Genomic DNA, 13,246 nt, shown 5'->3' with positions numbered 1-13,246 from the left:
CTGTATGCTGCAGCATTTTACTAAGCTTTCCCTATAGGAACACTCTTCAGGAGAACAAGCTCTTCATGCATATTTAATTTAGCCCTTTAAGTAGAATGCGTTAAGAGGCAATGGAATACTGAACTTGAAAATCAGAAGGCCTCGATTTAGATCTTTGGGCAATGAAAGGCAATTGTGACCCAGAGGAAATCATTTAACATCAATACTTTGGGGTTGTGTAACAGTGACAACATTACTTACGTCAGAAAGTTCTAGTGAAATTTAAAAGAAACAACCTAAATAAAAGTGTTATTCATGCCTGGTATTATAATTTATTAAATAGTAAAGAAAAACATTTTCTTTCAGTCTTTACAGAATCTGGCAATATCAGTGAGACTAAAAATAATCTTCAAAAACATTTATTTTCAGGTATTTATAGTAGTAAGTAGTGCATGATTCTGACAATTAATTAGAACCAGATTATTTTAACTCTCTATCAAATAGTTACAAACTGTGAAAGCTTACTGGTAATACAATCAATGAAAAGAACAGAAAATCATTTGGTTGGATTATAATTGTCTGTCTGAATTATCTCATAAAAAGAACCCAATAATCTGTTAAAGATAACAATACAAAATTATTTGGCAAGTCAATAAACAGGCTGTATTCTAATTCAATTTCCTCTTACAAAAGAGAAAACTATCTCGTCCTCTAAATGTCAACAACTAATTCTAAAATTTTTATACAACTTATACCTACAAACTTTGTCCTTATTTATTAAAGCAGTAGCTTTCAAATTTTCCTCACTACCACCCAAGAGGAAAATACACTACACATCAAAACCCAGTGCATGCACACACACATATACACATTAAAAAACTCACATAATCTACTATGATTTGCTATGATAGCTCCTATTCTAGTCTACTTCATTTTTATTTTTCGTTTTCATTATAAATACTGGCCACACTCTCTATAAATTGATACATAATCCAATTATGGGTTGCAAAAGTCAGTCTGAAAAAACACTTTATTCAAATATTCCGACCATAGCAGAGAAAATTGGGTAATGCTAAAAGATCTGCTTAGAAATCTTTAGAAAACTAGTCAAGTCTAGAATCTAGGAATTTTGACTTGTGTTTCATATCAAGGTCAAGACTCTTAAAAACATTCCATCCCTTAACCTACAAAAAGGTTTGTCAACTTTTCTGGTAACAAGAAGACTTCTCTACCCCCAAAGAGCACTGTCAGTATTTTACTCCTATAGACCAGGCTGTCTGGTATAGTAAACCAGTTTATATCAGGACACTAAAATAACTCAGGAATATGATAGGGTACCCATGATGCCTCCTGCTGGAAGTTCTACCTATCACTTTCCTACCACTGAATGCCTTGTATTCATCTGTATAACCTAGCAGTGTAGTCACAGGAAAAAGAAATACTAATTTGTGGGTAGTACTATAATGCTTACCCTGGTGTCACTTTCTGTATATTCTAAGAAATCACTGTACAATGCAGAGGATACCATAAGTCCAGGGTTTAGATTATTCTAGTGCATTGAGAAGAATGTAAGAACATATACCTTACCTACTCCCAAACACAGTACATCCACTTTCACTTGCTATGTGATCAATGGACTGCTACAGTCCTTAAATGCTTTCCTAAATTCCTCTTCATTTTGTAAGAGAAAGAGGACTCCAGGGGAAAAGCTGTAGGACTTGATCAAAACAGACAGCAATAAAGGCTGGCATTCAATCATCACCAGTGCAGAAAGGGTTGGCAGCAACAACAAAATTGAAGTACATTTTAAAGATGTCTGCCAGATTAACTTCAACCTAGTAGCTCCAATCTTCAAGTTCATATGGTTCTTATCTAGAAGTCATTTGAAAATACACCTGCCCAAGTTTGGGAATATCAATAAAAATTCAAGATGTAAATACCCTCGATCAATAAATCCCACTGCTAGAAATTTATCCTATACGTATATTTGCACTCTCTAATTATCTTACATATTTACTCAAGTACACAGATGCTCAACTATTTGCAAGCACATAAAAGTGGAAACAATTTAGATGTACATCAACAAAGGACTGGTTAGTAAAAACAAATACTGAACTATTTTAGTAACTTTATCCTTGACTTCTATCCCAAAGAATTGCTGCTATATTAAAGATACATTACTCACAGCCTCTGAGTTATCAATAAATGGATCTGTCTCATCATAGCCAAAGCCTATATCAATTAAATCTTGAAGCCGATCCTTCCGGTGTTTACGGGGTTTCCCACCCTGCAAAAAACAGATATGTCAGACTGATATCAGTATTCATGCTGTTTCCATAAACTTAAAAAAATAACTGTCAGAAGAATTCCAAATAATTTCTGTAGATAATCCCCCTCTCCAAGAGGTTGAATTTAATTCCCCCCCACACTCTGAACGTTAAATTGTGCTTAAGGGCTTGCTCTCAAAGAGTAGAGTATGAAAGGGAGGGGAAAAAGTAACTTTATAATGAAAAACCTGGCCAACATGACCTTGGCCAGGTAATCAAGTGCAAAAACATCATGATAAATCGTGTTGATAGCATGTACCCTTGGTACGTTGGGATAAAAATGGCACCTTTGTGGTCTTCTCACAAAAGCCTACATGCCCAGTTAATCACGAGAAAACATCATACAAATTAACCATGAAAAAAACAACAGGAAAACTAAACTGAGGGATATTGTACAAATAACTGACCAGTATTCCTCAAAGCTTATAAGGATAATTAAAGACAAGGAGAAAGCTGATTAACTGTCACAGTCTAGGTGAATCCAAGGAGACATAAAAACAATGTGATACAGTATTCTTTTTTTTTTTTTTAAAGATTTTATTCATTTATTTGACAGAGATCACAAGTAGACAGAGAGGCAGGCAGAGAGAGAGGAAGGGAAGCAGGCTCCCCGCTGAGCAGACAGCCAGATGCAGGGCTCGATCCCAGGACCCTGGGATCATGACCTGAGCTGAAGGCAGAGGCTTTAACCCACTGAGCCACCCAGGCGCCCCTGTGATACAGTATTCTGAATGAGATTCAGTACCTAAAAAGGGCATTAGGGGTAAACCAGTAAAATCTAAATAAAACATGGAGTTTAATTAATTGTAACATAACAATGTTGGTTTGTTAGCTGTAACAAATCTACTATACAAACCTAAGATATCATGGGAGAGAGTGGGTGAGAAATATACGGGAAGTCTCTGTATTATCTTTGTAACTCTTCTGTACAAACTATTCATAAATTTTTTTAAACTCCCAGAATTATACACGTTAGACATAAAAGAAAATGAAACATGAGTACATGTATATACAGGAGTATATATATATACTCATGAAACATAAGTACATGGTATATGTGAATAAGATCTGAAGTCTAGTTAACTGTATTGTGCCAACATCAATTTCCTATTCTTGGTAACTACAGCTATGTAAGATATTGGGAGAAACTGGGTGATTGGTAAAGGGGACCTCTCTGTATTATATGTGCAACTTCACGTGAGTCTATAATCTCTTTAAATAAAAATATTTTAGGGGCGCTCGGCTGGCTTAGTCAGTAGAACGTGTGACTTAATCTCACGGTCATGGGTTCCAGATGCACACTGTGTATAGGTTACTTAAATAAATAAATAAAAACTTAAAAAATTTTTTTTTTTTTTTTTTTTTTAAAGATTTTTATTTATTTATTTGTCAGAGAGAGTGAGCACAGGCAGACAGAGAGGCAGGCAGAGGCAGAGGGAGAAGCAGGCTCCCTGCTGAGCAAGGAGCCCGATGTGGGACTCGATCCCAGGACGCTGGGATCATGACCCGAGCCGAAGGCAGCCGCTTAACCAACTGAGCCACCCAGGCGTCCCTAAAAAAATTTTTTTAAAAAAAGAAAAACAACAACTTAGGGTGCCTAGGTGGCTTGGTTACGTGTCCAACTCCTGATCTTGGCTCAGGTGTTGATCATTATGAGTTCAAACTCTCCACTGGGCTCCATGCTGGGCATGGAGCCTACTTAAAAAATAAATAAATAAGGGCAAATGGGTGGCTCAGTTGTTTAAAGTGTTTGGCTCTTGCTTTTGGCTCAGGTCATGATCTCACGGATCATGGAATTGAGCCCTGTGATGGGCTGCATGGTCAGTGGGGAGTCTGATGATTCTCTCCCTCTGTGCTTGTCACCCCTACTCTTTCTCTCTCTCTCTCAAATAAATAAGCAAACCTTTAAATAAATAAATGTACAAAATAAAGTTAAACAACAACAAAACAAAAAGAACCTGTTAGGGTACATTCCATTATTCATGTCCTACGTTTTTTTAAGATTTTACTTGAGAGATTGCAAGCGGGAGAACACAAGCAGGGTGAGCAGCAAAGGGAGATAGAGAAGCAGACTCCCCGCTGAGTAGGGAGCCCACATAGGACTTGATCCCAGAACCCTGGGATCACAACCTGAGCTGAAGGCAGACACTTAACCAACTGAGCCACCCAGGCGCCCCTATTCACGTCATAGTTTAAGAAGTCTTTACTATATTTACAAAGAACTCATTCTATCTTAGGTATAAATGTTACGTGTATGCTAAAAGTTATATATAAGCTTGTTATAAGTAGTTTAAGTGAGCAGGACTATTATCGTGGCACTACTAAAACAAATGTTTAATTCAATCTTTAAGACTTATTGTAGATATGCAAATATACTCACTTGAATTTAACTATACTTTCTAAGCATCTCCCTAACACCTCTTGACCCCTGACTTTTTTTTTTTTTTTTTTAAGCACAGGAGTGGGCCATGGGGAAGAAGATGCTCAGAGAGAAAACAGTAGTAAGCTGTAAGGATTCTGCCTACCAACATGTCACCACAGAACCAGAGTAAGTCCACGAGAAAGCATGGGATGAAAGATGTGAATCTCTTACTCAGTTTCAATTCTCAGTGTCTCTCTCTTCTAATGGTGAAAGATGGGTAAGTTGTGTGCAACAGGGCCCTTACATAAAAAACTGCTCTGGGGCGCGTGGGTGCCTCAATCGGTTAAGCGGCTGCCTTCAGCTCAGGTCATGATCCCAGGGTCCTGGGATTAAGACCCACATCGGGCTCCCTGCTCAGCAGAAAGCCTACTTCTAAACATTTTTTTTTTTAAAGATTTTTATTTATTTGGCAGACAGAGATCACAAGTAGGCAGAAGGCAGGCAGAGAGAGAGAGGGAAGCAGGCTCCCCGCCAAGCAGAGAGCCCGATGCGGGGCTCGATCCCAGGACCCTGAGATCATGACCTGAGCCAAAGGCAGAGTCTTTAACCCACTGAGCCACCCAGGCGCCCCAGAAAGCCTACTTCTCCCCCTCTCTCTGCCTGCCGCTCTGCCTACTTGTGCTCTCTATCTCTCTGTCAAATAAATAAATAAATAAATCTTAAAAAAAAAAGAAAAAAAAAAAAAAAAGAACTGCTCTATCTTCTTTCCATGAAAAGAAATAATCTGCTCCAGTGTTTGATGGAAAAAATGGTTATGCTGGACCTGCTGAGAGATGTCACCAACATGGTACCATCCCTTTCTCAATAATTTGTAAAAGTAATTCAGACTAAATGTTACATTTGTGTTACATACAGATGTTAAAAACCTAACCCCCATAAGCTATGACTTCACTGTATTCTTTCTGGGGGACAAAACAACACTACATCATTACCACCAAGAAAGTCATTATGGTGTGAAATAAAGTAGTGGTTCCCATATTTTTGATTTTACAAGTCAGGTACATTTCAAAAACAATTCTGAAGACCGACACAAGGTGACAACCCTTGTTTCATTTTGCTACGTAAGGTCATTAAAGACATGAGCTCACAACAATAATCCTTCTTAAGAAATACTAGTTGGCAACCTTAAACATACAGACACATATGCAACATATATACATATACACACATATACACAGCATGTGTGTGCCTATACAACACACATAATAAATTATTCTTATTTTTCCCATTTGCCAGGTCTGCAAACTGGAACCCTTACAACTAGGTTATAGAACTACCATTAGAATCAGAAGTCAAAAAAACAAAACAAAAAACCCTCCAACAAAACCCAAAATCAGAAGTCAGGTGACAGAAAGAAGTATTTCTAGGATAGGAGTTATTCTGTTGAGAAAAGTCACATACAAGCAATTAAGTACATGAGGGACTGTTTCACCCAAAAACTAGAGAGGGAGCTCTAAAAAGAATATAAAAACGCAAAGATGCATAAAAACTAATACAAAAATATCTTAGCACATGAAAAAATACAAAAACAAATGAAGAATACTAGCCCTGTCACATAGTAAATATATTTAAAGTTATGGGAGTTAGAAACATGAAAAAAGCCATATGTGACAAACCCACAGCTAACTTCATCCTCAAGAGGAAAAAACGGAGAGCTTTTCCCCTGTAATCAGAAACAAGACAAGGAAATTCACGCTCACCACTTTTATTCAACATAGTACTAGAAGTCCTAGCCACAGCAGTTAAGATAAGAAAAAGGAATAAAAGGCATCCAAACTGGTAAGGAAGATGTAAAACTTTCACTATTGTAGAGGACATGATACCCTATATAGGAAACTCTGAAGAAGGGGCACCTGGGTGGCTCAGTGGGTTAAGCCTCTGCCTTCGGCTGGGGTCATGATCTCAGGGTCCTGGGGTCGAGCCCCACATCAGGCTCTCTGCTCAGCGGGGAGCCTGCTTCCCCCTCTCTTTCCACCTGCCTCTCTGCCTACTTGTGATCCCTCTCTCTGTCAAATAAATAAATAAAATCTTAAAAAAAAAAAAAAAGAAAAAGAAAACCCTGAAGACTACCAAAAAACTATTAGAACTGATAAACGAATTCAGTCAGATCTCAGGAAATAAAATCAATTTACAGAAATCTATTGCATTTCCTTTTTTTTCCTTTTTTAAAAAAGATTTATTTATTTATTTGAGAGAGAGAGTGAGAAAGAGGGCATAATTGGGGGGAGTGGCAGAGGGAGAGAATCTTCAAGAAGACTCCCCACTGAGCACTGAGTCTGACAGGGGCTTGATTTCATGACCCATGAAATCAACTGAAGCTGAAACCAAGAGTTGGACACTAAACCAAGTGAGCCACCCAGGCACCCCAATTCATTGCATTTCTATACACTAAAAATGAAGCGGCATGAAGAGAAATTAAGAGAACAGTCCCATTTACAATTACACCAATAATAATAAAATACCAGGGAATAAACTTAACCAAGGAAGTGAAAGACCTGTACTCTGAAAACTATGAAACACTGATGACAGAAATTGAAGATGACACAAATGGAAAGATAAAAAATGGACTGGAAGAACAAATACTGTCAGAAGGTCTATACTACCCAAAACAATCTACAGATTTAATGTAAACCCTACCAAACACCAACAGCATTTTTCACAGAACTAGAACAAAAAATCCTAAAATTTGTACAGAAGCCCAAAAGACCGCAAAGCAAACCTGAAAAAGAAAAACAAAGCTGGCAGTATCACAGTCCCAGATCTCAAGTTATATTACAAAGCTGTAGTGATCAAGATAGTATAGTACTGGCACAAAAACAGACATATAGATCAATGGAATAGGATAGAAAGCTCAGGAGAAAACCCCATCATTATAAGGTCAATCTTCAACAAAGGAGGCTAGAATATACAGTGGGAAACAGTCTCTTCAACAAACGGTGCTGGGAAAACTCGACAGCAATATGCAAAAGAATGAAACTGGACCACTTTCTTATACCACACACAAACACTCAAAATGGATTAGAGACCTTAATGTTGAGATCTGAAACCATAAACATCCTAGAAGAGAGCACAGGCAATAATCTCTCTGACATAAGCCACTGCAGCATTTTTCTAGATGTGTCACCTGAGGCAAGAAAAACAAAAGCAAAAATAAACTATCGGAATTACAACCAAATGGAAAGCTTCTGCACGGCCAAGGAACCAACCAACAAAACCAAAAGACAACCTACTGAGTGGGAGAAGATATTTGCAAATGACATACCCAGTAAGGGGTTACTATCAAAAATGTATGAAGTACTTATATACCCTGACACCAAAAAAACAAATAATCCAATTTAAAAATAGGCACAAGACATGAAGAGACATTTCTCCAATGAAGACATAGGAATGGCCAGCAGACATGTGAAAAGATGCTCAACATCACTTATCTTCAGGGAAATGCAAATCAAAACCACAATGAAGTACACCTCACACCTGTCAGAATGGCTAAAATCAAAAACATGAGAAACAACAAGTGTTGGCAAGGGTGTGGAGAAAAAGGAACCCTTGTGTGCACTGCTGGTGGGAATGCAAACTGGTACAGCTGCTCTGGAAAACAGTATGGAGGTTCCTCAAAATGTTAATAATAGGATTACCATTTGATGCAGTAATTTACTACTGGGTATTTACCTGAAGAATATGAAAACTGTAATTCAAAAAGATATATGCACCCCTACGTTTGCTGCAGCATTATTTATAAGAGCCAAATTATGGAAGCAGCCCAAGGGTCCATCAGTAGATGAATGGATAAAGAAGATGTAGTGTACACGTACGTGTACACACACACACACACACGTGCGCGCACACAGGAATATTATTCACCCATAAAAAAGCAGGAGATCTTGCCATTTGTAACAACATGGATGGATCTAGAGAGTAAAATATTAAGTGAAATAAGTCAGAGAAAGACGAAAACCATATGATTTCACATGTATGTGAATTTAAGAAAGAACAGAAATGAACAAAGGGGGAAAAAAGAAGAGAGACAAACCAAAAAATAGACTTTTAACTATAGAGAACAAACAGATGTTTACTAGAGGACAGTTGGGAGGAGTGTGAAATAGGTGAAGGGGGTTAAGAGTACACTTATCTTGATGAGCACTGAACAGTATATAGAATTACTGAATCATTATATTGTATACCTGAAACTAATGTAACACTATATAGTTAACTATACTAGAATTAAAATTTAAAAATTAAATTAAAAGTAAGTTATGGGGGTTAAAATCATTATACCAAGAATATAAGAATAAACACAGATGCACAACAATGTTCAGAAACTTACCCTAGTATGTAAGAATTTAACATGAGAATCAAATAAATGAATCATAATAAATGAAAATCAAATAAAAAGAAATTAACATGAGATCAAATAAATGGAATTAAAGATACTTTTATCATCTAACAAATTATAAACTTTTTTTTTTAAAGATTTTATTTATTTATTTGACAGAGAGAGATCACAGTAGACAGAGAGGCAGGCAGAGAGAGAGAGAGGGAAGCAGGCTCCCCGCTGAGCAGAGAGCACAATGCGGGACTCGATCCCAGGACCCTGAAATCATGACCTGAGCCGAAGGCAGCGGCTTAACCCACTGAGCCACCCAGGCACCCTCAAATTATAAACTTTTTAAATTCTGGTAAAATGGAGAAGAAATAGGATTGCTCAAGTACTGCTAGTAACATTATACCAGAAACTCTTCTGGAAAGCAATCTGAAAGAATCTGCCAAGAATTCTGCCATACTCTCACATGTTGTTCTTTTGTTTCTTTATTTTCCAAACTTCCTATGAAGCACTAATGTCATAACGGAAATACATTAAAGTAATTTTTAAAGACTTTTACCTTATTTGACCTGATTAATTCTATGCAAGCTTATTTTGAACCACTACTTAGATTCAAGAATATCTGTTAAGAACTTATGCTACAGAAAGTCGTATGTTGGGGTGCCTGGCTGGCTTAGCCGGAAGAGTATGTGGCTCTTGATCTTGGGGCCACGAGTTCGAGCATCACGCTGGGTGTAGAGATTACTTAAATAACTAAAATTAAAAGAAAAAAAAGTAATATATTAAATATCAGAATTTAAATTTTTTTTTAAAGATTTTATTTATTTATTTGACAGACAGAGATCACAAGTACGCAGACAGGCAGGCAGAGAGAGGAGGTAGCAGGCTCCCTGCAGAGCAGAGAGGCTGATGTGGGGCTCGATCCCAGGACCCTGGGACCATGACCTGAGCTGAAGGCAGAGGCTTTAACCCACTGAGCCACCCAGGGGCCCCAGAGAGAATTTAAATTTAAGATAAAAAGATGTAGGGAAGCAAACCGTAAGAGACTCTTAGCGACAGAGAACAAACTGCAGGTTGACGGAGGGAGGTGGGTAGGAGGCGGGCTAAAAGGTGATGGGCATTAAGGAGGGCACTTGTGATGAGCACTGGGTGTTGTATGTAAGTGATGAATACTACATTCTACTACTGAAATCAATATTACTCTATATGTTAACTAATGAGAATTCAAATTTGAAAAATAAAAATAAAATATAGTGTATCAATAGAAAAAAAGAATTGAAATTTAAGTATGAAATTCCCATCCTGAAGAAACTTAAAACAAGACAACCTACTCAACAAATTAACTAAGTGCCTACCAAGTGCCCGTCTTCATGGATTTTTATAGTATTGCAGACAGGAGAAAGATTAAACAAATAATTACAGTATTGATAAATAGTAGAAAGGAAAATATAGCTAGTACTAGATCTTTTTAATAGAGGACTTAACCAAGGCTTTCCTGAGATGTTGATGCCCAGACAAAGATGAATGGAAGTAATCACTTGCAGAAGCCACTGAAAGGATTAGAACAGCAAAGTAACCTGACAAGATCTATGCTTGACAAAATCACTCCAGCTGTTGTGGTGGGGAATGAACACAGACAGGAAGGAAATCAGTAAGGCAGGGAAAAGATTCAAGAGATTTGCAAGAAAGTCCTAAGTTACTGGGGGGTTAAAAGTATATTTAAGTACCAGTGATGATGATGATGATGTTGATGATGATGATGATGATGCCGCCGCCACCAGCTACTACTCACCGAGTGCTAACTTTGCATTAGCACCTATTTTTTTTTAAAGATTTTATTTATTTATTTGAGAGAGAGAGAGGGGGCAAGAACGAACGCAGGGAGAGGGAGAAGGAGGCTCCCTGCTGAGCCAGGAGCCCAACCTGGGGCTTGATCCCAGGACTCTGTGATCATGATCTGAGCTGAAGGCAAATGCTTAACCAACTGAGCCACCTACGTGCCCCGTATTAGCACCTATTCTAAGTGTAACTACCTATTATTTCATATTTGGCAAATGGGAAAAGCTAAAGCTTGGAAAGGGCAAATAACCTAAGATCATAGGGAAAGTAACTGAGCCAATCTTCAAGCTCATGACTATCTGACTTCAAAGTGTCATTCTATTAAAAGTTCTACAAAAGAAGGGTGCTTGGGTGGTTCAGTCGGTTGAGTGTTGGACTCTTGATTTTGACTCAAGTCATGATCTCAGGGTGGTGGGATCGAGCACCAAGTAGGGGGCTCTGCAGTCAACGGGGAGTCTGCGTGACTGTTCCTCACCCCCACTCGCACTTGTTCTCTCTAAATAAATCTTTTTTTTTTTTTTTTTAAGTTCTATAAGAGAAGTTATAGCATCTCTGGGGTCATTTTCCCACTTGGAGACACCTGAACTCAATACCAAAAACTGAAACTGGTGTCCCCACTATCAGTCACCTCCAAATTAGCTTCTCCCACTTGACATTCCCACTTTATTCGTCCTATTTTTCTGCCTTACAACTCCACTGTTAGCTAAAATTTAAAAAGCTGATGATACCATATGTTAACAAGGATGTGGAGCTAATAAGCTCTCCTACATGGCTGGTGCAAAATAGAAATAGCCATTCTGGAAAACAGTTTGGCAATTTCTTAAAAGTTAAACATACACTTCCCATATGACCTAACAATTCCACTCTTATTATTTAGTCAAGAAAAATGAAAACATATGTTCACACAAAGACCTATATGCTTATGTTCAGAGCACCTTTATTCATAGCACCCAAGAACTAGAAACAACCCAATACCCATCATCCAGTGAACGGATAAACTGTGACACATCCATTTAAAAGGATTACCACGCAGCAGTACAAGGGAAGGAACTGCTGGTAACATGCAACACGCAGCTGAATTCATGTTAAGTGAAAGGGGCCAGGCACAAAAGACTTTAAGATTCACATTTTTAGAAAACTCTAGAAACAGCAAAACAAAAACAAAAAACCTATACAGACACGAAGGAGACCTAAGATTGCCAGGGACCAGGGCTAAAGGGAGAGAACTATTTGTAGAGAGGTACAAGGGAACTTTACGGGAAGATGAAATCGTACTACATGTTTGTGGTAGTAGTTAAATGACTGTCATTTGTCAAAATCCATAAAACTGTACAATTAAAATGAATTAATTGTATGTACTTAAATTATCTTCCATAGTTCTGATTTTTAGAACCCCTCGAAATGATTTCTACTTCAACTCTCCCCCCACAAACCTTTGTTCATGTAAACATTCACATCTACAATTTCCTTTCCATTCCACCTGTCATTGCTATAATGTCAGCCACTGTTTTTCACTTAAAAGCAATGAATGCCTTAATCAGCCTCTCTTCCTTCATTTATCCTAACTTATCCTGCATAATATAAGCATAAAATACCACTTCCTATCATTCCCCTGCTCAAAATGCTTCAGAAGCATCTCAGCTACTAGAAAATAAATCCAAAACACTTAATATGGCATTAATTAAATGCCTTCTACATATTGATTTAAACTACCTTTCCAACTTTTTCTTACAATTTTCCAACTTGAACACTTTGATCCATTCAATCTCTCTGTCCATTCTCCTCCTAAACACAGTTAAGCTTATCTTTCCTCTGCTTTCCCCTTACTGTGAATAATTTCTTACCCCTCTCTGAATTCTCCCAGCTTTCCTAGCTAGTAAGTTTTAAACTTTTTCTCGTTGATGCTTTCTACTTAAAATCAAAATGATCTTTTTTTGCTCTCCTAACGTATTTTTTTCCTAGGCGTAGCTAGCTGCCTGTAAGACTTACTTAGGGAAAACTAAAATGCAAACAGGTTCTGTCGGAATGGGCACAATCACACATATGCAGAAGTACAAATAACTTAATGCATAACTAGAGAGATTCAGGAACATTTAAGTCTAGTCAAGGTGATCAGCAGTTACCACTGGAAAGTGTATCTGTTATTAACAGTTATGAGTCCATAATCTACTATATGCAATAAAATGGCTAATTAAGTAAATGTGAATCAATGATAGTAAACAAAATGGCTAAAGCTTCACTTAATAGTAACAGTATTAATCTCAATAATTCTTCTCAAAAAAGGATCTTACAAGTCTAAGATCTTTACCAAGCATCCTATCAATTATAGCATCATAACAATAATGAAGGTATAAATTA

At 37.5% G+C, this 13,246-nt stretch overlaps 1 protein-coding gene across 2 annotated transcripts in view; it reads right to left on the bottom strand.

The window, feature by feature from the left end:
• The window catches only part of UBN2 (ubinuclein 2), a 70,040-nt gene that overhangs the window by 40,519 nt on the left and 16,275 nt on the right, over positions 1 to 13,246 (bottom strand). For both annotated transcript variants that reach the window (XM_080818774.1, XM_080818775.1), the window contains exon 3: positions 2,165 to 2,266. In XM_080818774.1, coding sequence (XP_080674900.1) covers positions 2,165 to 2,266 — 102 coding nt within the window. The remainder of the gene's footprint in view (positions 1 to 2,164; positions 2,267 to 13,246) is intronic.

Source organism: Martes martes, assembly GCF_963455335.1.
Source record: "Martes martes genome assembly, chromosome: 11".
NCBI lineage: Eukaryota > Metazoa > Chordata > Mammalia > Carnivora > Mustelidae > Martes > Martes martes.
This window is presented reverse-complemented; position numbering and strand designations above follow the sequence as displayed.